The sequence below is a fragment of the Penicillium chermesinum genome (genome assembly GCF_028974085.1).
Source record: "Penicillium chermesinum strain IBT 19713 chromosome Unknown utg000005l:1.0-4115287.0:1.0-4118363.0, whole genome shotgun sequence".
NCBI lineage: Eukaryota > Fungi > Ascomycota > Eurotiomycetes > Eurotiales > Aspergillaceae > Penicillium > Penicillium chermesinum.
The window spans coordinates 3,419,171-3,443,194 of NW_026695315.1; the positions used below are offsets into that span (position 1 = coordinate 3,419,171).

At 52.7% G+C, this 24,024-nt stretch overlaps 11 protein-coding genes across 11 annotated transcripts; 6 read left to right on the top strand and 5 right to left on the bottom strand.

Moving 5' to 3' along the window:
- Positions 1–861: 861 nt before the first annotated feature.
- On the top strand, positions 862–2,454 carry N7468_007466 (putative GABA permease; the record flags this gene model as incomplete). Its single annotated transcript, XM_058476762.1, has 3 exons — positions 862–1,847; positions 1,873–2,133; positions 2,223–2,454. 3 exons carry the CDS (start codon positions 862–864, stop codon positions 2,452–2,454), a joined length of 1,479 nt encoding a protein of 492 aa, XP_058329652.1.
- A 784-nt stretch (positions 2,455–3,238) lies between these two features.
- N7468_007467 (acyl-CoA-binding domain-containing protein) lies at positions 3,239–4,638 on the top strand (the record flags this gene model as incomplete). Its single annotated transcript, XM_058476763.1, has 4 exons — positions 3,239–3,254; positions 3,358–3,471; positions 3,537–3,609; positions 3,678–4,638. The coding sequence occupies 4 exons, from the start codon at positions 3,239–3,241 to the stop codon at positions 4,636–4,638; spliced, it is 1,164 nt and encodes a 387-aa protein (XP_058329653.1).
- A 685-nt stretch (positions 4,639–5,323) lies between these two features.
- N7468_007468 (coiled-coil-helix-coiled-coil-helix domain-containing protein) lies at positions 5,324–6,207 on the bottom strand (the record flags this gene model as incomplete). Its single annotated transcript, XM_058476764.1, has 4 exons — positions 5,324–5,488; positions 5,618–5,750; positions 5,853–6,080; positions 6,188–6,207. 4 exons carry the CDS (start codon positions 6,205–6,207, stop codon positions 5,324–5,326), a joined length of 546 nt encoding a protein of 181 aa, XP_058329654.1.
- Positions 6,208–6,811: 604 nt separating this feature from the next.
- On the top strand, positions 6,812–8,332 carry N7468_007469 (putative nucleoporin; the record flags this gene model as incomplete). The annotated part of the gene is made up of 4 exons (XM_058476765.1): positions 6,812–7,046; positions 7,076–7,459; positions 7,521–8,176; positions 8,234–8,332. 4 exons carry the CDS (start codon positions 6,812–6,814, stop codon positions 8,330–8,332), a joined length of 1,374 nt encoding a protein of 457 aa, XP_058329655.1.
- Positions 8,333–8,735: 403 nt separating this feature from the next.
- N7468_007470 (uncharacterized protein) lies at positions 8,736–9,152 on the bottom strand (the record flags this gene model as incomplete). Its single annotated transcript, XM_058476766.1, has 3 exons — positions 8,736–8,915; positions 8,973–9,004; positions 9,140–9,152. 3 exons carry the CDS (start codon positions 9,150–9,152, stop codon positions 8,736–8,738), a joined length of 225 nt encoding a protein of 74 aa, XP_058329656.1.
- Positions 9,153–9,563: 411 nt separating this feature from the next.
- N7468_007471 (transcription factor SPN1) lies at positions 9,564–11,070 on the top strand (the record flags this gene model as incomplete). The annotated part of the gene is made up of 4 exons (XM_058476767.1): positions 9,564–10,095; positions 10,157–10,239; positions 10,293–10,771; positions 10,824–11,070. The coding sequence occupies 4 exons, from the start codon at positions 9,564–9,566 to the stop codon at positions 11,068–11,070; spliced, it is 1,341 nt and encodes a 446-aa protein (XP_058329657.1).
- A 406-nt stretch (positions 11,071–11,476) lies between these two features.
- Positions 11,477–12,431, top strand: N7468_007472 (HIG1 domain-containing protein; the record flags this gene model as incomplete). The annotated part of the gene is made up of 2 exons (XM_058476768.1): positions 11,477–11,517; positions 11,609–12,431. 2 exons carry the CDS (start codon positions 11,477–11,479, stop codon positions 12,429–12,431), a joined length of 864 nt encoding a protein of 287 aa, XP_058329658.1.
- A 723-nt stretch (positions 12,432–13,154) lies between these two features.
- Positions 13,155–13,478, bottom strand: N7468_007473 (cytochrome P450; the record flags this gene model as incomplete). Its single annotated transcript, XM_058476769.1, has 1 exon — positions 13,155–13,478. One exon carries the CDS (start codon positions 13,476–13,478, stop codon positions 13,155–13,157), a length of 324 nt encoding a protein of 107 aa, XP_058329659.1.
- A 32-nt stretch (positions 13,479–13,510) lies between these two features.
- Positions 13,511–14,978, bottom strand: N7468_007474 (cytochrome P450; the record flags this gene model as incomplete). Its single annotated transcript, XM_058476770.1, has 4 exons — positions 13,511–14,065; positions 14,121–14,334; positions 14,385–14,706; positions 14,771–14,978. The coding sequence occupies 4 exons, from the start codon at positions 14,976–14,978 to the stop codon at positions 13,511–13,513; spliced, it is 1,299 nt and encodes a 432-aa protein (XP_058329660.1).
- A 757-nt stretch (positions 14,979–15,735) lies between these two features.
- N7468_007475 (FAD-dependent oxidoreductase) lies at positions 15,736–16,936 on the bottom strand (the record flags this gene model as incomplete). Its single annotated transcript, XM_058476771.1, has 2 exons — positions 15,736–16,235; positions 16,303–16,936. The coding sequence occupies 2 exons, from the start codon at positions 16,934–16,936 to the stop codon at positions 15,736–15,738; spliced, it is 1,134 nt and encodes a 377-aa protein (XP_058329661.1).
- A 3,969-nt stretch (positions 16,937–20,905) lies between these two features.
- Positions 20,906–22,943, top strand: pbs2 (mitogen-activated protein kinase kinase PBS2; the record flags this gene model as incomplete). The annotated part of the gene is made up of 2 exons (XM_058476772.1): positions 20,906–22,492; positions 22,551–22,943. Coding segments are annotated over 2 exons (1,980 nt in total), but the record flags the coding sequence as incomplete, so codon positions are not given.
- Positions 22,944–24,024: the final 1,081 nt, after the last annotated feature.

The following is a 24,024-nucleotide window of genomic DNA, read 5'->3' on the forward strand; positions in this document are numbered from 1 at the left end:
TACTTCCGCCCTCCCCTGTTCGACTAGATACTCCAAACATGAAAAAAATTCCGTTCAACCAAACAAGAGATCTGGCATCTGCTCCCTTCGATACCCCCCTTGCCATCCCGCGGGAAAATTGGAAGAGACTGGTTTATTCCAAGCCTACCATTGACCCGATCCAGCCCCCCGTCCACTGTCTGTGTTAACCATATCATGTTGTCCTTATCTATCTCCTGGCGCTCATCTCCTGCTCGAAAGACTTCCGAACCCGATGGATGTCCTCCGATGCGAAGAACGGGGTGTGGCAGCCGTCACCTTGGTGTGACTTTTCCTGTATTTGAACTTATGGCCAAAAAAAAATCAAAGAAAAGAAAAAAAAATCCAATGATTACATTTAACCTGTCTGATCTACCGTAAAATGATCTCACTATGGAAACACTAATACGGAGATACCGCCAGATAAGCCTCTCGTGTTGGGCGGGTGTTATCGTGCTAGTATTCTGACTGGAGACGCTGGTTCGCCCGCTGCACGCGACCCAGTGGCCCGACGGTCTTATCTGGTGGGGCGGGGGAGTCTCCAGGCGGGAAGCGGGGGCTCTGATAGGCGGCGTTTCGGAGCGCGATGGCACTTGGAAGTTTCTCTATCGAAGGACTTAAGTGGCCACCCCGTGTTCCAGGGTGCCCGAATAAACTCTCCATATAAACGGCCGCGGTCTCGGACCGCGTTCGTGTATCTTGCGGGGTTCGCGATTTCAAGCTTGCTCTTCCAGGGTTCGTCTTCCATGGGCTTTTAACAGTCCGATTTTCTCTGGGAAGCGCCTTGTTCGTCTTTTCACTTTCCTCCAGGATCTAATCCGTGCCATACCAGTTTCCCCAACCATGCGTCAATCCGTTGACGGTGCGGCCGACGAGGCGTTGGCTCGCATGGGCTATAAGAGTGAGCTGCCGCGCAACTTGAGTATGTTGAGCGTCCTCGGTCTGTCCTTCGCCATCATGGCCGCGCCCTACGGTCTGAGCACCACCCTCTACATCACCCTCGTCGACGGGCTGTCCGTCACCATCATCTGGGGATGGGTTTTCGTCACCCTGATCTCCATCGCGATTGCCGCATCCCTCGCCGAAATCTGCGCCGTCTTCCCGACTGCCGGGGGCGTCTATTATTGGAGCGCAATGCTTGCCACGCCCAAATATGCTCCGGTCATGTCGTTCATCGACGGCTGGCTTACACTGGTGGGGAATTGGACCGTGACGCTGAGTATCATCTTCGGCGGTGGCCAGTTGATCCTCAGCGCTATTTCTCTGTGGAACGTGGACTTTGTCGCGAATACATGGCAGACAATACTGATGTTCTGGGCCGTGCTGCTGGTCTGCACCTTGGTCAACATTTTCATGTCGCGCCACCTGGATCTGATCAACAAGGTGTGCATCTACTGGACTGCTAGCAGCGTCGTGATCATCTTGGTTGTCCTTCTGGTGATGGGCAGGCATAACCTCAACTCCGGCGAATTCGTCTTTGCGCACTACGATTCCTCCCAGTCGGGTTGGCCCGCTGGCTGGGCTTTCTTCGTCGGTTTGCTGCAGGCAGCATATACGCTGACGGGTTATGGCATGGTCGCGTCGATGTGTGAGGAGGTCCAGAACCCTCATCGCGAGGTCCCCAAAGCCATTGTCTGGTCCGTCGTCGCGGCCGGTTTTACGGGTATCATCTACCTTATTCCCATCCTCTTCTCTATGCCCAACGTCACTGCTCTGCGCAATGTGCTCAGTGGCCAGCCCATTGGCCTCTTATTCAAAGAAGTGACCGGCTCCGCGGGCGGAGGCTTTGGTCTCTCTCTTCCTTATCCTGGGCATCATGATCTTCGCCGGTATCGGGTCTCTGACCGCCGCCAGTCGCTGTACCTACGCCTTCGCCCGCGACGGAGCGATTCCAGGATTCAAGATCTGGCGCCGTGTTAACAAGAAGCTGAATGTCCCCGTTTGGGCGGTGATCCTCTCTGCGCTCGTCGACGCGCTCCTTGGCCTGATCTATTTCGGCTCCTCGGCCGCTTTCAACTCCTTCACCGGCGTCGCGACCATCTGCTTGTCCACCTCGTACGGCCTGCCCATCTTCATCTGCATGGTCCGCGGCCGAAAAGCTGTCAAAGGCTCTGGGTATTCCTAGGAAGGTTCGGATACATCATTAACGGCATTGCAGTTCTGTGGATTGTCTTTGCTGTGGTTCTCTTCTGCATGCCCTATAGTCTGCCCGTTACCGCGGGCTCCATGAACTATGCGAGCGCGGTGTTCGCGGGCTTCGCCTCCATCAGTGTGGCGTGGTACTTTGCCTATGCCCGTAAGCATTTCGCCGGCCCGCCTGTCTCGGAGGAGGCGCGAGTTGCCGGAACCGGAGTGATCGCAGGCTCACCGGTCGATTTGGAGAGTCATGTTCATGAGGTGGATATCAAGAAGGAGGTCTCTTCCAGTAAGGAGTAAATGACCCTTCGGAAATGTATTTATATTCATGAGATATACCCAATAATCAGCATCCTCCAAACGATGCTGCACTTTATTGACAATTCCCAGCACATTACCTTCGAGTTGCTAGAACAGTTACCGTATAACCTAGTGGTGGTAAAGGCACTGATGGTGTGCATGGCTCCCACGTACACGGTCCCCTCCGTGTCAGCTCCTGTCCCGCCATTGAGGTTCGGAGATGATGCTACTAGTAGTAAACCGTCATCCCTGGCTTTTTTTTCTTGGCTTGATAAATGTCTCAGTACCTCTAGAATAATATTCTGTTGACTATCAGAGACGGGTGAATATGAATTATATGCAGCCGGAGAACGTTGGGTAGAAAGGAGGAATGCCTAGGTTGACGCGCATAGAATCACAAGGTCGCCCTGTCGATCTTTCCGAGTGCCGCGGTCCATGCCCACATTCATTTCCCCGGAGGCACGAAGGGCTTGAATCCACTCCTTGATGGGTTTCCCATGTATAATCTTCCCCCCCACGTCAATCTGGGGAACCCTTGACCGTGTTCCAGTTTCTTTTGTGTCGGGAAAGATTGCCCAGCCTGGAGTTTCCCGCGACGCGGAACAAAGTCCTCGATTCTACGCCTCACGCAATTCCGAGGCTCATCCGCCCTGTTACTAGTCCTCCTGTTCGCTCGCCTTCGCCATCGCCGGTGCGATCTCCATGAAGTGCCTCCATGCTCGCTGAGGCCCGACTCCGCTCCCATGAAGACAAGGCTGACTATCGGACCGCGTCTATTCTCAGAATGTCCGATTCCGTAGGTGCGTGTGGGCCCGATATCCTCCCCGCTTCCAGGCCAAATATCCCTGCGCTGCCCTGCAGGTTGGACGGGAATATTCGTTGTCATTGACCCTTGCTCAATAGATCGTGTCTTCGTCCATGCCTTGAATACTGTCAAGAGGATTCCGCGGACGGGCACTGCTCGCCCGCCCGCCGCGGAACGGCTGAAGTTATATGGATTGTACAAGCAGAGCATGGGTTAGTGTGCTTTTCCGAGCTTGCAGTAACAATCTGGAAGGCGTTAACGCAGTATCTCCGGGCAGAGGGGGATGTCGAGGGCGTCATGGACAGGCCGATAGGCAATACGCCGGAAGTCCAAGCGGAATGCGAGAAATGGTATGCGATGTCCCTCATATCTAACGTATCAAGGCTCTCTCTAACCCAATAATTCTCCGGATCTACAGGGATTCCTGGTATGCCCAGCGCGACCTGTCGCGCACTGAAGCAAAACGCCGTTATATTAGTACCCTCATCGAGACTATGCACACCTACGCATCGCAAACCACGGAAGCCCGCGAACTCGTTTCCGAACTTGAGTTTGTCTGGGACCAGATTAAATTCAACGCCTCTTCATCCTCCTCATCAAGCCCTTTAAATACCGTGGGCGTCCCATCATTATCTCGGAATCAGGGCAGCTCATATGGGAGTATCGGAGACCGACTAGCGCGACCCGTGGAGGAATATGACCGTCCCGATATGCGAACCGATGACCGGAGCTCTCGCCTCCGCGTTTTAAGCCCCATGAGCCAACCTGAAGAAGAAGAATACTACCGTCGACATCGAAGGCAACCAACGGAAGATACCGAGGATGCCGACGCAGCGGAGGAATCAAATTTGGACGACGACGACGATGAAGACGAAGAGTATGAAGAGGCCCGCGACAGCCTTTACGAGCCCCAAGACAACGACAGCGCGAGCACAACCACACACACCGGCGTCGGTTCCCATGCGAGCCGCTCTAAGCACAATCGCCAGAGCTCCGCCCTCAGCATCGGTGACTCCAGCAGTAACCCGCACACGCGGGACCCCACTTTGCCCAAGAATAGTCCCTGGCGTCGCAGGGTCGAACAAGCCTTGACCAACATGACCGCTGAAATCGCTGCTCTGCGCGAGCAGATGGAGGCTCGCACACTGGCGAATCGCCGCCGCTCCGGCCTCTGGGCCTGGCTGAAATGGATTCTCTGGAGTGTCGTCCGCCAGATCATCTGGGACGTGGCTCTATTGGGCGGTCTACTTATCTATATGCGGCTGCGTGGTGATCGCCGTATTGAAGAACGATTGCGCTCCGGCTGGTCCGAAGTCAAGGGCAAGCTGAGTCGTTTCAAGCTTCTGCGCCGTGTCAACGATATGCCTCTTCTGCCATGATCTTAAAACCTTCTACTCTCCTACTGACACCATCTCCCTATCTTGTCACTCCTCCACATCCTTCGAGCATCCGGCTGTTTCTCTTTGTTGTACATACCCCTACTTCAGGTGGCTACTGACATGCATTGGCTTTTCGCATTGTTCAATTCCCTGTCTATATTTAATTGGAGTTTTTCAGTTGCGGCCCTTGGTCGGACTATGTGATTCTTTCCTTGTCAAGTACATATGGGTTTCCAACCTGAGGTCTTCTGGTGTTTCTTCGTTCATTATATCCATTTACGACTTTCTTTTTTCTCACCTAATGCTGGCTCGAGTAGAAATAGATTATACCATTATACAGTCTTTGCCGTTGTAGAGAAGTGGCCAGCTGGGAAACTGTGCTTATATACGCTATAGATGGCAATCATACTCATATCAGACTAATGTAATTAGCTTATCAAGCTGATGCCGAGAATTTTATAATCTACTCGAATTACTCATACGAGGACTTTACCAGAATGTGCAAGACAAATCATCTAACCGTTCCTGATGCCAATAGATATTTACACAAAACATACACCAGTTAGAAAGACACAGAGAACAAACACAAGAGCTCCTCATGCGTCTCAAAAGGAGATATAGAAAGCCAGAGGCTCGGGTACATAGGGATGGATAAGAAAACGAGAACCAAAACAGAACACGCCGTTTATTTTTGCTCCTGCTGCTTGAACAGCGATGCGCCGGCCTCCCGGGCTTCCTTGCGCTGCTCGAGGTCAAACTGGTTCCAGGCATTGACGGAGTACTTCTGTCGTGGGCGCAGGTGGACGGGGACCTGGTCTTCGGGGGCACCGGGGATAGTCTTCTGGAGGCCCTGTGGAGGAGAAGAAAAAAAATGAAAGGTAAGTATGGTTGCGACCGAGGTTTTACACAGCACAGGAGAGCCCGTGCGCTGTCAAGGAATGGAAGTTCCAGAAGAGGCTGGGCTGGAGTTGAGACATACCAGGTTTTGGAAAACACACTTGTTCAGGCTGAATTCAGGGCTGCGGCACTCAAACAGGTTGTGGTTGTTGTTCTCGAGGCATTCCCAGTGGGCCTTGAATTGGGCCAGGCAGTGGGTGTTGATATCCTTGATCCTGTATCATGGATTAATTATGGGGTCGTCCGGAGACCATTGGGAGCGATTGGCGAGTCGACGCCGACCGTTACACCGGGGTCGGAATCTGGATAGAACATACACGCTGGAAGCACAGCGGGTAACCTTGCGGCCCTCCTTCAAGCAGTCGATTTCACCGCGGCCATTTGCCTCTTGCTTGCACTGCATAAAATCGTCGTTGAACGCCTTGCACCGGGCTCCAATGAAGTAGGAAGCGCTCAGAAGAGGCGCTGATGAGGTTCCGATCTCTTCCACCTTGGGGATGTGGTCAGGCATCGGAGTGGTGTCCACCAGGACATGTTGGTTGAAGCTATTTGCCGGGGATGGGGTTAGTTCAGGGTGCTGTATTGCGGGGACCGGAGCGAGAATTCGCTTTGAGGCGTTCAAAGGAAAGCCACCAGGGGGTGCAGGTCTTACCGAGCATCTCTCTGAGCCATGGTCACGGTGGTGGATGGGATGAGAGGGCAATTGGCGGGGGCAGGACTGGTCAACAGCTGCGGGTTGAAGGTTGCGTTGGAAGAGTCGGTTTCTTTAACCTGGCGCTGATTGGCTGCGCCGTAGGCGTTATGTAATCGGAACGACCTGCCCAGGTGCGCGACACATAGAGTGAACTCAATGGGTAATAATGCTAGATAAACCACAAGACATCTCGTAATTGGCGCACACTTGTTACTCCTTCGTAGCTTTCAAGTTCATGTTGATGTTTCAAATTGATATTATCATCCCAATTGCGCTGGTCAGCCACGTCTTTCTCTGCCCCGTTGAGATTGATCACGTGATACTAAACAAAGCCGCTGGGCAGCTCCCGTATTCCTTGGACCTGGTCTTCATTAGAGCTGCTCAATCCCCAGCGCGCTCCATACCTAATAACCCACGCCAGTCCCCGGACAGTGCGGTCATCAAGTTGTCTGATCTGAACTTGGTCCTCTGGTTTCTGGACGATTTCTTCGACCAATTCCTTATTGCTCTGACCGTCTCTATCCGTTCGTGTTTTTTTTTTTACGCCGACGGTATCCTTCCGCGCCGCGTCGACTGAGCATCATGTCTCTTTTCGGCCAACCCCAAACCCAGACCGCTGGCGGTAGCCTCTTCGGAAATGCGGCGAACAAGTCAAGCTCGTTTGGAGGATTTGGAGCCAGCACCACCACTCCTGCCCAGCCCGCGTCCGGCGGCGGACTATTTGGTGGAGGGCAGACCCAGAATCAACAACAAGGCTCGACAGGTGGTGGCTTGTTCGGCTCTACCCACAACAGCCACAGCAACAATCGGGAGGACTGTTTGGTAGCTCAACCGCCGCTAAGCCAGCTGTTACTGGTCTATTCGGAGGTGGCCTCGGCCAGTCCCAGCAGCCACAGCAACCCCAGCAGTCGGGAGGTCTTTTTGGCCAGGGACAGCAGAACCAAACACAACAGCCTTCTACTGGGGGTGGATTATTTGGAGGAGGAGGCGCTTTTGGCTCCACGCAACAAACCCAGCAGCAGCCTCAGCAGCAGGGCAGTCTTTTCGGAGGTGGCCTAGGTGGACAGCAGCAACAGCAGCCACAGCAGCAGCAGCAGCAGCAGCAGCAGCAGACCTCCCAGCCACAGCAATCACAGTTTGGACAGACCACAATGGTGCAGCCCCAGCCTAATCAGCCAGAGCAATCTCTTTCCTCGAGCTTATGGTCTCCTGGGCGAGCAATCAGTGGCGGTGAGTTGTCGTACTCATTAATCTGCCCTTCCCAGCATCTGACATATTCCGTAAAACATAGTACACCGAACTGTTGACAAACAGATGCGCATTGTCCAAGACAAATGGGACACTGGCAGCCCTAGCTCCGGATTCCGCGCCTACCTGTACAACAATGTCGGCGAAGACAGCGCGCCGTTCTATCAACCTGGCCCAGACGATGATGCGACCAAATGGGAAGAGGCCTTGCGCAAGCGACCCAATCCTGGCTTTGTTCCTGTTCAGGTGCGTGGTTTCCTCGAGCTAGGCAAACGAGCCCAGCGTCAAAAGGATTTCCTCAGCGCGATGCAGACCCGCTTGCACGAGATCAACAACTCTTTAACCAACTATCTTTCACGACACGACCTCAAGATCACTCTCAGAATAGCAGACTGCCGCCGGAGGCATCTCGTTCTGAGCAAGCGCTGCCTTGCCCTAGCGGCGAAGACACAGGTCCTGCGCAACCGCGGTTATGCCATGGACGAGGCCGAAGAAGAACTGAAAAAGAAGCTGACTCAACTCGAGCGTTCTGTTTTCGATCCGTCGCTGAGTGGCCGTGGTGAGGAGATTTGGGCTCGCATGCTAGCTATCCACGAACAGAGCAAGCGCCTCCAGGCAGAAATGGAGCGTGCTGGAACCAACGTGACCGCAAATTCAGAGGATGAGATTGATGAAGAGACCATGAAGACCGCGAAGAAGGTGTGTTGCCATTCATATTGCACGTCTTAAACATCCAACTGACGGATCATTCTTCAGATTCTTGATGATTACCACGCCCAGATCCAGCATCTGCAGAAAGAGCTGGCTTCAATCAAAAAGGAATTCGATGAGGCTCAGAAGCTGGCTGGAAACTAATTGCTTTCCGTTCGCTATTCTGGATTCCCATATTCGGAATCTAGAGACGATCTCATGGTCATAGGAGCACGGCGTTTCCATTTGGTGGAGGGTACTGTAATGCATAGTTGAATCCGAGTTTAATTCATGAAAGAGGAAGAAAGAAAACTTTTGCGCATAAACGATCTCAGCTTCGCAGTGGGGAAGGCTAGTTTGGTGGTTTTATTACGCTTCTACTAAAAACTACTTTATCAGTGGCTTCATGTCATCGCGCCTCGATTGTGTAATTCCCGGAAACTCTAGATGGGAGAAATAATGATGCGTGCAATACTAATACATTCAATGAAGATCTCAAAATGAGACTAAATCATGATAGGTGTGAATTCACGGAGGCGAACACATGGCGGAACAGCAGGCGGACTGTTTAGAGGAACTTCTTGGCGAAGTCGATGGCGAAGGGAGCTACGAGGCAGAAAATGTTAGCTCGGTGTTCAACGTATATCGCTATTGCAGCGCGTTTTTCCGGACGAATCTTACAAAGGTAGAGAAGGATACCGCCGGCGACAGCAAGCTTGATGGTCTGAGCCGCTTCAATTTCGCCCGCCTAGTCGATTGTTAGCCTCTGGTGCGTATTATTGGAGGAAAGCCAGCCAGTGCTTACCTTGATTTCCTCCTTGGAGATCTGTTGTTGACCTAATATGTAACTAACGCATGAGCTTTGTGTCTTCAAACCGGGAGTTGCTTGGGTCCGCCCAGCGTACGAGTGGGAGCCACGTTGTAGGGGAAGATCGGGTCAAAATCAAATGAAGGAGAATCGTCGCCACCTACCGGGAGCAAACATTTTGTGATGGAGAATCGAGTTCGAGAATTGTGAATGTAAGAGTCGAAGTGAGTGAGTGAAGCGGAGCGTGAACGGAGAGTCGGCGAGAAGAAATCACGGGGAGCACAGACCACCTTCTCCTTCTCTGACTTCCTTGATGTTTCGCCTCTTTTCTCCCCTCCATTCTTTAAGACGCTGATCACCTCTATCTGGAGTCCAAACACTTCCTCTTTCCTCTGCGTCTGCCCAAGGACTTAGTGTTTTCTGGGTTTTACACCACGAAGAGCTATTGGCTCACGGTGAACGCGCTTTTCCATAACAGCTTGGGTGATCTCGTGTTCCCCCGAGCCAACGTAAAGGAGGCCAAGCCTCTTATCACCGCCAAAATTATTCGACCTCACATCTTCCTCAGCCAGTTAGCTACCTCGCGCGATGTCTGCATCTCCAGAGCCCCAGGCTGGCTCCCGTGGCGCCTCTCCCGAGCATGACGATACCGAGAAGGTCGCAACGCCCGGCGTTGCGCAGGACGATGGTGAGCAGGAGAACGCTCAAGACCATGGAGAAAACCAAGGAGAATACCAAGGAGAAGACCAAGGAGAAAATGGCGCTGGGGGACTCTCTGACGACAATGACGATGCTGCCCTCTCAGACGATGAGTCCATCCTGTCTGAAGTCGACGAGGCGCAATTCGACAACTTTGATCCAGATAACGTTGATGTCGAGGACCGCCCACCACTAGCCATCGACGAGGAAAATCTGAAACTGATTGGCCGTCACAAGCGTAAGCGCACGGAAGGAGAGGAGGGTCGCTCCCGCAAGAAGGAAGGGCGGCGTGGCAAGAAGCGTCGCGGACACGATGATGATGACGACGAGGGCGGCGCAGAGGGCTCGTCGGCTCGTCGCGAGCGCAAGAAGAAGGCTGCGTCTCCTGATACTGACGAAGAAACCTTGGATCCCGAGACTCGTATGTACTTTCCGATTTGGTATTGATGCTATCTTCATGCTAACCGAGTACGATTTGCCAGGCCGTCGCCGTGCCCTTGACCGTGCAATGGACGACGCTATGAAGAAGCCCGTGAAAAGACGCGGCCGCAAGCAAGATGGAATCGTGGGTGTCTACAGACTCTATATTTCCAAGCATCAAATACTGACTAGCTGAAGGACCTGGAAGCCATGGCCGATCAAGAGATCGAAGATATGCGTAAGCGTATGACCCACGCTGCTCAAATGGACGCCATCAGCCGCCAGAACGACCAGCCCGCTCTACACAAGCTTAAGCTCCTCCCCGAAGTCACCATGCTACTGAACCGCAACCAATATACGAACAGCTTGGTTGACCCCGAAATCAACATCCTGGAAGCCGTGAAGTTCTTCCTTGAGCCCTTGAATGACGGAACCATGCCTGCGTATAATATCCAGCGGGATTTGCTGACTGCGATCAGTAAGCTTCCCATCAACAAGGAAGCTTTGATTGCCAGCGGAATCGGCAAAGTCATCGTTTTCTATACCAAGAGCAAGCGGGTTGAGCACCCCATCAAACTCATGGCGGAGAAGCTGCTTGCGGAATGGACTCGACCTATTCTGCAGCGAAGCGACGATTACTCGAAGCGGGTCTTCCAGGAAGCCGACTTTGACCCAACGTAAGTTCTTTTTCCCTCCTAGAAATTGCTGTTCCCACTGACGATCTTGAAGCAAAATCACCAAGCGTGTCTCGACCCCCGCCGAGCTGGTTGCTGCAGAGGCTCGCGCCCGTGACATGATTCCCAACGCCCGGCGGAACCGTGCCCAGGTCGACCGTACCCAAGTCAGCTATTCCATTGTTCCTCGACAGACCACCGTGGCGCAAAGTCAGTTTGCTCGACCTCTAGGTGCCAGTGGTGAGGATCGTTTCCGAAAGATGCAAGCTCGACAAGCCGGGGGCAAGGGATCGCGTCGTTAAGTGTAATTCAATTTTGAGTCATTATGCGGTGTTGGCGTTCGGGTATGCTTGGCAGCTGTGATATCATGGGCGTGTGTACAATCGATTGCATCCGAATTCTCCATTAATGAATCAATGGAACCAGGCAGTAAGCTCAGTAAGCTCAGTAAGCTCAGTAAGCTAGTGAATCCCTGGGGTAAACTCATGATGTCAAAGAGCATCTCGCTTCTTGTCTCTGGGGGTTGTTCTTCTGGGCCAAAACCGAGCTCTGGCCGAACTTGACCCGCCCGGTTGTGCCGCAGACCCCGAGAACTTTCGTCATCGGGGTTCTCGGCCTCTGCTCTTGTCTTCCTTTTATAACGCTCCAATTTCCACACCCCCCTCCTCTGTGCTCTCCAAGTAATATACACTCCAATTCACATCCACAATGAAGCTCCTTACCAAGGAAGAAGAAGAGGCTCACTACCAGTACGTTCTTTTCGCTTCGCATTGCTCGGGATCTGCTTCCGACAGCTTCCAAGCCCGAACATGCCATACTGACCTAACTTTTCTTCAACAGCACCGTCGTGAAGGGCGGTGCGATCGGCGGTATCTCCGGTCTGGCGATGGGTGCCGCTGGTGTCGCCCTTGCCACTCGCCGGTTCCATACGATCCGCGCCCTCACACTCCCCATGAAGGCCTTTCTGGTGACCTCATCGGGTACATTCGTCGGGATCATCGCGGCCGACCACGCCTCGCGCAAATTCGGCGAGGAGCACAATGCAGAGAAACAATGGTATGAAGAGCGCGAGTTGCGTCTGCGCTCTGAAGAAAACCGCGGGCTCTCCCTCACCGAGCGCGCCATGGCGTTCGCTCGCCGCGAAAAGTACAAGATTATCGGTGCTACCTGGATCGCCTCTATGGTCGGCTCCTTTGCGCTTGTCAGCCGCAACCCGTACCTCTCTGGCTCGCAGAAGATCGTCCAGGCCCGTGTGCATGCGCAGGGCCTGACGCTTGGTGTTCTGTGTGCTTCGGCGGCGTTTGAGATCTCGGACCAGCGCCGTGGTCGCGGTCTGCTGGATTCCGCTAACAAATCTAAGGGAGCTCAGGAGGATGCGGCCGAGCCGGCTCCTGTGCACACTCAGGACAAGGATGAGGGTGATCTGTGGAAGGACATGGTTGCTGCGGAAGAGCAGCGCCTGAAGGCCAAGCACCAGACCCTGAGCGTGAAGGAAGAGCACGAACATGCCAAGAAGGCTGCTGCAGCTCATAAGCAAGAGGGTGAGAAGGGCCAGGAGGGTGATGCCTCCGACGCCGAACAGAAGACCGAGGAAGACAAAGCCGACGACAAGAGTGAAGAAAAGGCCGGCAAAGAGAAGAAGAACAAAGAGAAGACAGCCTAGTCTCAGCTTATGTGATATGACTTGAGACTGACGCCCTCTTATCTACTGCACATTCTCCTCTTTCTTCCGTTGTCAGTTGGGTCATCTGCAGTTGTGGAAAAGCCATAATATAGAACGGGAGGGATTGGTTTCTTGTTTTTCCGTTTACCGCGAGGTCAAGGCCCGGTAGGATCTTCGCCTTTCAGCCCTTGTGTGTACTTTTCTTGTTGCATTTGTCTATAGTGGCGTTCAAATTCGATTTTCATGAAGTTCATGCTAAAGAAAAGTCTAATCAAGGTGGTCGTGTATCATAATCGAGGCCTGTGTCTCCCCTCTAGTGAACTTCATATTTCCATGCCCTCCTTATCGCTGATCTGCAAAAATACTCAGATAAGCCTAGCTGCGACCAAAAGAAATTGTTTTCCGGTTCGTAGTCGCAGTCAGAGCTGGTTGTGCCGGGGCTGAGCAGCACTTAGTTCAATATCGATTAGGGCTTTTCCTGCTGTTCTTCAGCCTTTCTCCAGGTCGGCCTAACACCTCACCCTTTATATAACAAAGACAGAACTCCCCCCCCCCCCCCTTCCCTCTTCTGAGTAGCCCTATGCGAGGAAGTCATGATGATCTGAAGCCCACTCCAATGTATGTTAGGGTAGAAAGGCTGCTATGTGTTGTGACACCTGCCAGCTACTTTGTACTAATATTTAAATCACGATCCATGACTCAAAGACCGAAGTAATACAACCATTAGATACTCAAGCAACAGATCGCAGATGTGATGCTTTCGGAGAGACCACCATGATCTTGCTCGTCAGTGTAAGAACCGTTACTCTTGGAAAGGAGCACGAGCGCAACCACTATTGACCCACTCAATCTGACAGTTGCCCTCACGCCTTTAGATCCCATCTTCGGCATCGCAACTTGATAATCGTGCTCAAAGGAAACATCCCTCGCGTCGGTCTCATAAAGGGTCATGTCAAAGGTGCGAACTAGAGCCGCGATCACCAGGCAGAGCTCGGCACTGGCAAGCTCGATCCCTAGGCATTTGCGGCTCCCTTTGGTAAACGCCATTTGGAACCGCTTGCGCTCCCGACCAGCCTCTCCTAGCCACCGATCGGGATTGAAGGTAAACGGGTCCGGAAAGACCGATGGGCGGTATGTGCGCTAAGAGTAGATATGCTCATTGGCGTCCGCGCGGGGATCTTGTAGGATTTTCCGGTGCTAGGAGTGGTGGCGTAAGGCGACGGAGTGTAAATTAGCTCTTCAGGCGCACGACGGCCAATGCGAGATGTCACGCCGAACGATAGACGGTTGCCTTCTTCAATGACTGCCATGAGGTAAGGAAGCTTCTCGAGTTGGGGCCATGAGGCGTCGGCTGGGGCTGTTTCAAGCTCAGCACGGAGCTTCTTTAGAATTGGCGGGTTGGCGAGCAGGTGGTAGAAGATTATGCTGAGGGATATGGCGGGCGACTCTGTTCCAGCAAGGGCGAGGAGGGCACCTTCTTGCTCCAACCGGGTCAACGTTCTTTCTTGGGGTGGGAGGGACTCGTTGACGAGGACGGACTCGTAGACAGCTTCTTTTTCAGCGGGATCTCGTCCGCTTTTCTTGTCCCCAGATGACTGCGCTTTCATGATTCCAGAAATTTCGCCGCGAACTCTCTGTCGTGTATCAGAAGGTGATGGAACAGGGTGAGGAGGACATATGGACTCTTACGTCAAAAAGATTAAACATATCAATGAGACCCGGTGGCATCAAGGGCCTACTGATGGAGGTCGGAAGTGCCTCAAGCAAGTCCGGAATCCAGGGCAGATGTTTATTCACATGGATGCCTAATAGGAGCTGCTTGCTGTTGTTCCGAGAGATACCTGCCTGTTTCTCATCTGCTAGCCCGTTCGTTTTGTGGGCGAACAAAAAGTTATTTACGACACTAGTTTCAGTTAGCTCAACTCTGGCGATAGAACCGACAGCGCAACTCACTCGTTGGAGAACGCAAAGAAAAGATCAGATAGGTTGACCTGCGACTGTTCTTTGGCATGCGTCGCTATAATCCCAGCGAGCTGGTCGACTTTCTCTGTCACCAGATGCTGTAAGGATAGAACGTTGCGCTTGCTGAAGAAGGGCACAAGAGCTTCGCGGCGCAACTTATGGAGCTTTGCATCTGATGTGGTGCCTACTCCCCCGGGCACTCTCAGAGCCCGTAACGGATACTCATATTTGTCTCTCAAACCAGAGTAGACTGTATCCAGGAAGCCAACGTCGTTGATGTGAATTTCGTCTGGTGTGATGCGGAGAATAGGCCCTACGTGATCCTTAGCTTCGTATTCGAGCACCCACTAGCTTCATGCCAGACACGCTCAATGTACCATATTCACTGTGTAGCTCTTGTATCTTAAAGATATACTTTCCCGGAAGGACGACATCATAATAGAACTCGTACCACCAGGTCAGAGCGGCCAGGCGGGGGCCTGGCACGTGGGATAGAGGGTGGAAGAAGAGGCGACGGATCGCCTCGATCACCACCCAAAGACCGGCCACGGCAACGCTGGTCGTGAGAATCTGAAGAAATGCCATATAGCTTATGTGACAGACTTTCTGACAAGCGATCGAGAACGAGTTCAGGAAGCTCCCCCCTGGTTTATGTAAAGGGCGGAGGGGCAAGTTAGAGACAAGGCGTCCAACCTGGAAGTTTATTAGAGGTATCTATCATTGGAGGGATCTTGTGCCTGTGAGTGGTGCAGATGGCTCCAGAATTTGGCTAGCGTATCGTCCAGTCGGGTTCGTCTGGTGCCAGTCCGGGCCTAAGCGGGTCAAAATTGGGGGCCAAGGACGAAGGGTCGCGGTATGGGAAACTGTGCTGGCCGGGTTCAAGCCAATCTCTATTGTCCGATAGCTGAGCATTCAGAAATAGCCTTGTAGCGTGACCTCGATGATGGCTATGAATTTTTTTCACATCCAGTCTCTGGGCCCATGTGTAGCCTTGCCTACGGTCTTGCTGCCCGGAGGCGCCGCAACTTGGGCATGGGATACAAGTCAAAGAGCCAAATACGCTATCTGGTTCTAACTTCGGTACGGTTGGCGACAGAATGTTGAAGTATCCAAGATCTCCCGCTCATACTATCCCAAAGGCACTTATATTAATACGAGTTCTTTCCCGGATTCTGATCAGTCAAGGTACAGCCAGGATCAAGGTTGAATATGTGCAGCTCCAGAGAAGTAAGTTAATCATCACTTGATACGCTTCAATATTTGGTTTCTTAAAATCGTTGCCTCGCCAGAGATTTGCCAAATCATAGCTCGACCAAGAAATATCCTATAGAGCTACATAATCTTATAAAGTAATACGCTCACACTTTTCCTGCGGCTGCAAACCGAAACTCTTGAAGCCACCTTGCCAGCTCAGCTCAATGGCCTTCTTAGCAAAAGACCGTAGCTCTGCCTCGTATTCCCGCAGCCCTTGGCCTACTGCGCCCTCAGCACCCCCGGCATCAGCAATGCGACGCGCTAGGTCAGCAGCATCTCTCAAAGCTGTGTTGGCTCCCATCGCTCCCGTTGGAGGCATGACGTGAATTGCATCTCCAACCAGGGTCACCCGATCAGACGGCTCCCACGACGGCATGTCCGGCATGGCAGACAGAATCGAGCGAATGGACGACTTGCTTCTGTCCTGCATGGTAACGACCTTCCGAATCGCCGGATCCCAGGTCTCTGTGAGTTTCTCTGCAAGGCTTGCAGCTTCCTCGGGGGTGACGTTCCAGGATCTTTCATCTGAGAACGGAATAGCCGCGCGGCGGACAGTAATAACCCAGTACATGTAGGGATCAGGCATCTCTATCTCGAGTTCAGTCGCGTGGGGGGAATTCAATAGCCTCAAACATGAGTTTAGGCTCCGAAGCACTCTCCGGGTCCGAGATCAGACTCATTCCCTGGTGGTATTCTTCGGGCGTGGCAGCAAGAAACTCAGGAGTTATCGGGGTCCTGCCGAAGATGATGCGCATGCCTGTGTCAAGAGCGGGGAAGTTGGGGATGTATTGTCTTCGTACATGGGACCGGACGCCATCTGCACCGACAAGAAGAGCACCGACGGCTGTAGTCCCGTCCGCGAAATGTGCAGTGACTTTATCATCGGCAATAACGTAGTGCTCGAGGGTTTTGCCAAAGTGGACGCTGTCTTCTAGGCCCGTCAGCAGTGCTGCGCGGAACGTGCTGCGGTCTACTGTGTACGACTGTCCCATGAAAGGTGGTGGTCCTCCGCGGCCTGGAGGAGGCAATGAGCCATTGGGTTTGAGCGAGACGCCGAACCCTGCGCTTGCAGCACAGGTGCGTTCGAAGACATCGAAGACCTCTGGTGACAATGCTTCATGGAGTGCGTCGACGCCATACTGGTTCACGCGCAGTCGGTAGCCTTGAGAGCGGAAGTTCTGTCGTCCGTCTTGCTCGAATAGTTGGAATGGGATGTTGTTCTTGCGGAGAGCCTGGGCGAGACACACGCCGCCGAGGCCGGCGCCGATGATCAAGACTGGCAATACCATAGTTGAATAGATGTTGGTTGGCATAGAACCACTGTAGATGAGTAACAGTGCCTATCAAAAACGAGGATAAGCTCGCTTGTATAAAACAACTTCGGGCTTCTGGACCTCTGTGTCGGAGGAGAGGGGGACCGAGAATTCCTTCTATAGAAAAACAAAAGCGCAGCTTGGGACCCAGAGTTTCCAAGTGGGCTTACGGGGGAACCTAAATCCTTCTGCAGCGGGGCGGCTCGTCCACCTCCTACATCGGCAACAGAGCTCTACAAGTGATTACACATCAATGAAGTTAACTAAATACGACCTGTTGATTACGCTAAGGGTTAATTGATCCAAGCCAACAGCAACACAGAGAATACATGGGATAGGGGGATACATGAAAACCGGGGTGTGTAGAGACGCCCTCAGAATTATGTCTCGAGAGCCCTCCTTCTGGCTTGCCCGGCCTTCAGGAGGGGTGTCTCCCTTCATCGAATGGATTACACAACAGCATCAGCATGAGCTGGCCTCCCCACCAGAGTAACCCCCTAGAGCCTTAGCAAAGTCAGACCGTGCGGCCACTGGGTCATCTGGGAATCACCCCATCAGGACTTAAGCTCGGCCTTTGGAAATAACCCTTGGATTCTAAGAATCCCCAACTGAGGCCAGCAGGTACTGGAAAGCTGTCGCTCCCCTGCTGAAGTGCCATGCAATCATCCAAACGGGTTCATCACGGGGCGTCTCGCGGAAAGTGCTTCAAATCCAAATACCCACCACCACGATCGAGACATCGTGACGCGTGAAGCAGCATATGTTTCCCGAGGAACCGCCCTAGGCTTAGATAGACGGAACCTTCTTGTGTCACTGGTTCACGGTCACGGTGCCTGTCATCTCGCAGTGCCCCCTCAAGCTCGCGCCTGGCAGGGTCCTCCTCGTTCGATTGCCCTCGTCGCCGGTGAGTCTGGCTTGTCGTAGCCCACCTAAGCACTTGTTCGCGATTTTGAGTCCGCACACAGGCGTGGAGTGTGGCCGGAAGCACTTTCGCCCGCTCACGTTGGTGACTCGGTGACGTGGCGGGGTTGTCGAAACGGACTCTCAGTAGATCGTGGGGATTCATCAGCATCGACGCGTTGGGGGGCCCCGGAAGTACGATTTGGAAAGGCGTCCCTCACCACTGACCGTACATCCGCCAACGCGTCGTGATCAGATATCCCTTGGCGCATCTGGTGTCGATGGTCAGCAGCGTTATCAAATGTCGATGATCAGGGTGTGGGCAACAGACCGAGGTATTGCGGCGTTGGCGTGTGATCGTGAGCCTCGAAAGGTTGAGGAAAGAAGAAGGAAAGAAGAAGGAAGCGTGGGAAGGGGGGATTTTATAGAGCGGAGGAGCCTCGTTTGTGCTAGCTTACCTTGTAGTGAATGTTTACTTTTACTCCTGCTCGTGACTACCACTTCAATAGTTCTTCTTCCCTGATGCCAACCTATTCACAAGCACATGCTCACAGGCGAGGCAGGCCAAACATTCCATGCTTTCCTTTGACCAACGCGATGCCCATAAGACCCTCATAGATAGGAGTAATCCATTTACTACTGTTGAGCTCTAGAGATACTTCCCAAGGCGTTACATGTAGCTTCATCTTGTTCAATTATTGGACAATTCTTGAAGCATCCAAGTCATTAATCCTCATCAGTACCCATAGTGCAGAAAGCGTGGTACAACCGAAGTACGCTTGAGTTTACCATGGCCTGTTGCTGTAAGATCGGACTCCTTGGAGCATCCCGCATTTGGACTTGGATTATAGTTCAGTGCCAGGTCCCAGATATATTGAGTTGCGGGCCGTAGGATCCCAGGGTTTATGCTTCCACGGCCCGCAAAGGTTATGACCAAGGAGTGATGACTGATTAACTAGTCGCTACCTGTCGAAGGCTGAGACTAGCAAGGAGAAATGATTCGATCCGTCTATACAGAGAATTGCGTCGATGTCAATTCCAGTGGGCTGATACGAGTCTATAGTCATTGCCCTGCTCATACACAATACATAATATACACTACGCGGGCAGTACCCGAGTCACGAATATGTCTGACTCAAAAGACGGCTGCGGATTTGGAACTCTGAAGCTTCAGAAGCTACCTCAGCCATGTCTGCCTGGTTGCAGAATCTCCCAGAACTGTCAGTACGGATCGGGACCTTGCTATTGAGACCACAATATACCACTCAGGCAAACGAGGCCTTTGCTCTATCTTGCCCGAGAGTTGTGAGTTCCTGTATGTGACTTACATTTTTCTAACGAGGGTCCCCTTAGAAGTATAAGCACAGTCTGGTCACGTGATGGTGTACCGAATTTGAATATACAGTCTATGACGAAGTAGACAGATATTTCCTCAGAATCTGACAAGAGCTCATTGGTTGACGGCAAATAAGGTTGGAGATAACGCGGCCTTTGCCCAACAGATGGGTCTGAGACGTGTTCGAGATCCATAGCTCGCCGCGCCAGCCCTCTCAAAACCGTCGTCCATAAGGCAGCAATCCAAAATGATATCCTTGAGCTGGGAAAAGGATGTATTGGCATCCTATTCTTCCTGGAAAGATTGTGCACGCCGAGTACTGCAGTGACCGCCGTGGGAAAATGTATGTTAGTAGGACGCCCCCACCATTCACGTGGCCGGGATCGTCGATCCTCCTTGCTGCGTAGCAATTGGCAAGGCCCGCGGGATCAAGACTGACACGAAACCCGGGCAAGGCCCAACAGGTACATCCAGGAGAGTATCTGTGATCACGAGAATTGCCGACCGTGGATGGACTTCGCGATACCGAGACACGTACTTGCTGATCCGACTTGGCTAGCGCCCCCATCCCGTATCCAGGATGACCAAGGCCAGGAATGAGTCGGTAGAGGGATCATTCGGCTCGTACAGCCACGTACGTTCGCCGATGAAACGAAGATCCTGCAAGGGCGATTCCGCCATCATCACACTGGTTCCTGGTTGGGAGGGATGAACGATCCAGAGGGTGTTGGGCCCGTGCCGTCCCCAAGGGCATCGAGTGGCCAAAGTTAGATCACCACCAAGGTCACGTTCTTGTTTCGGTAATGGGGGAAGCAGATGGTTTCAAGATACGCAACAGCTCCAGCGGGGCCGGGGAATCTATGAATCTCCCCATGATAGGGCGTTGGTGCTGTCGAGGGGCCACCGGTGGAGCCCCAATGCATGGGGGTTGACGACTCGCGTACATCATACACCTTCCGTACCGCGTAAACCCCCATGGGATTTTCTGGCGTTGGGCGTCGAAGATCTTCGCCACAAGAGCTTTTTAAGTCAGAGCAGGGGGTTCGAAGCTTTGGGCTCCAGAGGTCGACGCCATCCCGGAATTCTAAATGTGGCGAACTTGGAGTAAATGCGTCAGTGCAGCTACCTTGTTTCTACCTGAACGGCCGTTCGGCATTACCCGTGAAGAAAAAGTAGGGGACATCATGGAGAAGTCAGGTCTGAAATAAATTATAGTAGTGGCTGCGAAGCTCAGTGCGCTCGGCAAAAATTAGCCTCCCTAGGCAGAGACCCCGATTCCACGATATGGAGTCATGGTACCGCAAGGTCGCCGGATATCGAAGCCAAATTAATCTTTCCCACCAAGTGTCAAAACCTGCTTTTGGGCCGAGTGCGGCCTGTGATTGGCTGGTTCACCAGCCCGGTTGGAGATGCGACTTTCGTCTGGAGGAACACGGTGGCGGCGGGTTGCAACGTATTTACTTTTTTTTTGGCTTGCTTCATCTTTCACAGTCAAGAGATCGATCTTGTTTATAGACACAAACGCGTGGCGAGAGTCTCTTGTAAAGCGAGCTGTGTTCAAGTTGGGGAGAGCCTCCCCGCCTTTTTTTCTCTATCAGCGGATCCGAGCGACTTGCGATTCCAAGGTCTTGCACAATCCGGATTTCTGGTTTCTGCCCCTCTCTCCTGCTTTTTCATTCCCTTTCTTCATCCTTATCCATTGGATTAGCGCCGCCCCCGGGTGCTTTCGACCAAAACGGCCTTCTTCATCCAATTCCACCGGCCCTTGTCGTCGGTCCGGCTTCATCGCCCTCCGCAAGCTCCCCCGCGATCACGATGAACGAGCGCGACTTTGCCCGGGCATCCCGGGGACCGAAGAGAACTCTACCTCGAGCCCCCCGGCCAGGTCTTCTAGTTCTCCCGCCCCGGCGTCTCCGATATCTCCTCTCGCGACTAGTCAACATGCGTCAACGCCGAGTCTCCTCCCCTCTCGCGATTCGCCCAGGAGCTCCTCCACCGCATCCCACCTCAACCAAATCAACGCCATTCGCCAAAAAGCTGGCACCCCGCCTCGCGTGCAGCCATCCATGAGTTCGCAAGCGGCTGGAGGCCTCAACCAGGATATCATGGCTAAGATGAAGGCATTTTCCCTCTCCCGCCAGGGAGTTCCTCATGTAGCGTCCACGGGGACAATCCCCACGGCCAATGAGGCCGGAGCAGGTGGTGCTCTGGCCGGTCGCCTGCCGCCAGCTCCGCGCCCGAACACCAAAAACTGGGCTTCGTCACCGTCGGTGCCTGCCGCGTCCAGTCCCGTCTCGCAGCGGCCGGGCGGGCTGGCTGCTAAGCGGATGAAGCCGGGATTAAAGCTTTCCGATGTGACAGGGAGTCCGTCTCCCGCAAATGGTGCCCAGCAGACCCCGCAGGAACAGAACGGAGAAGAATCAGCATTCAGCAAATACTCCGAGTTTATCGATACCAAATCCGGCACTTTGAACTTCAAGAATAAAGCGATTTTGCATGGGGGAGGAGTTGAGTTTTCATCGGGACACAGCTTCAAGATTTCGTTGGATGAGGTGGATCGACTGGATGAGCTGGGTAAGGGCAATTACGGTACTGTGTATAAGGTGCGACATAGCAGGCCGCAACTCCGAAAGCCCGGCATGGGTTTAAGTGGTATTGTTAGTCGAAGCAAAGATGACAAGAGCTCTGATTCATCACCCGACCAGTTGTCGGGTGTTATTATGGCGATGAAGGAAATTCGCCTGGAGTTGGACGAGAGCAAATTTGCCCAGATCATCATGGAACTGGACATTTTGCACCGTTGCGTGTCCCCATTCATCATTGATTTCTACGGCGCATTCTTCCAAGAAGGTGCGGTTTACATGTGTGTGGAGTTCATGGATGGAGGATCGATCGACAAGATCTACACGGGCGGAGTCCCGGAGAACATCTTGCGCAAGATGACTTTGTCCACCGTGATGGGCTTGAAAGCACTCAAGGACGAGCACAACATCATTCACCGTGATGTGAAGCCCACCAATATTCTGGCTAATAGCAAGGGTCAGATCAAGATCTGTGACTTTGGAGTCAGTGGAAACCTGGTCGCGAGTATCGCCAAGACGAACATTGGGTGCCAGAGCTACATGGCCCCTGAACGAATTGCTGGCGGTGGAATGCAGCAGTCAGGTGCGCCCAGCGCTGGTACTTACAGTATCCAAAGCGATATCTGGAGTCTCGGTCTATCAATAATTGAATGTTCTATGGGGCGATATCCATACCCGCCGGAGACTTTTACCAACATCTTCAGCCAGTTACATGTGAGTCAAAACATATCAAGATTCAACAACGCCGCTCAAAAGCTAATCACATCAAAAGGCTATCGTTCATGGCGATCCGCCTACTTTGCCAGAAACTGGCTACTCCGAAGAAGCGCACGCCTTCGTCCGAGCTTGTCTGGACAAGAACCCCAAGAACCGACCAACTTACAATATGCTTCTTCGCCACCCATGGCTAGCACCGCTCATGCAGCCGCCAACAGAAGCCAATGGCGATGTAGCAGCTCCAGAGGCTCCTGCTCCTGGAGAGCCCATCTCACCATCCGTGACCGAAGATAAGGAAGTCGCCGACTGGGTCAACAAGCAACTCGAGCTCCGCAACAATGGCCTTCTCAAGGACTCCGAAAAGCCCGCGTTGCACGCTGTAGCTTTGGACAAGGTCAAAAATAGCCCCATCAATGACGACACCTCAACCCCGGCCCTGGAGGGTTGAAATTTGCATCCGTCTCCTGTTTTCGAATATCTCCTTCAGCCCCGCTGAAAAAGATTGGCACGCTTAACGATCCCGGGTATCTATAGCGGCGCAGGCGCCGTCTTCATTGATGACATGAATATCACCCCCTCCTCAGACCGGTCTCCAGAGCCTACGCGCGTACCCACCTACGTGTGCTAGATGGATATGCACCATTTTGTCAACTGATCCATCTGATACGGTATTTCATTTTGAGCACATCACGGCTGGAGAAGCAGCCTTTGGTGGCTGCATATCAGCTTTGGTGTGGAAGTTCATTTTTGTTAGCCGTACACTTTGCTATCATGGTAGCTCCAAAGAGCAGTGAATTCTAACCTTGTATCCAAATACAATAAACATTTGCATACCTCCGTAAATCTCCAGTTTCAACTTTGGACCCGGAGTCTGCGTACCAACTGGAACTTCAGATGTCATGCCTTTTGCCAGCGCCCTCTGGGTTTGCTGTCGTCCACAGCAGTTCGTTCAAGTTCGTATGTCACTACTACTAGTAAGTAGCAGGCCACATAATCGCCTTGTGCGGTTTTCCTCCCTAGTAATCAATAATAATAGCAGCAAATCGCGGTGTAGCGCCGATGGGACCACTGGGGCAATTTCCAGAGTTGAATCAGGCATCGCGTTCATTGATATTTCTTCTGTATTAAAATGGATTACATACACTACTACGACTACTGGTGGTGGTGGTGTGAGACCGCTGATGAAAAAATTGAACATGAAATTGCCTGAGAAAGGGATCCTGTCGAAATAGTCCCTATCTTCAGTTTGAGTAAAAAAGCAAACCTCCGATATAGCTCACTTCCCAATCAAATGGCTTGTTTATTTACAAATAGTGAAGCGTGCAACCTATTCGAGACGCGTGACAGTGGTTTTGGGTGTGGGAGTCTGCGCTAATGATATACGGCAGACTATAGCTGCGTACGGTAATTACAGGGTATCACTACCAAAAGGAGATTAGCGGTGTTTACGTTTTTGTTCTGCGGCTCCCGAGGCCACCCACCGCCTAGATCTATATCAATCAATATAGCAGCAGTAGATCCGCACCTCC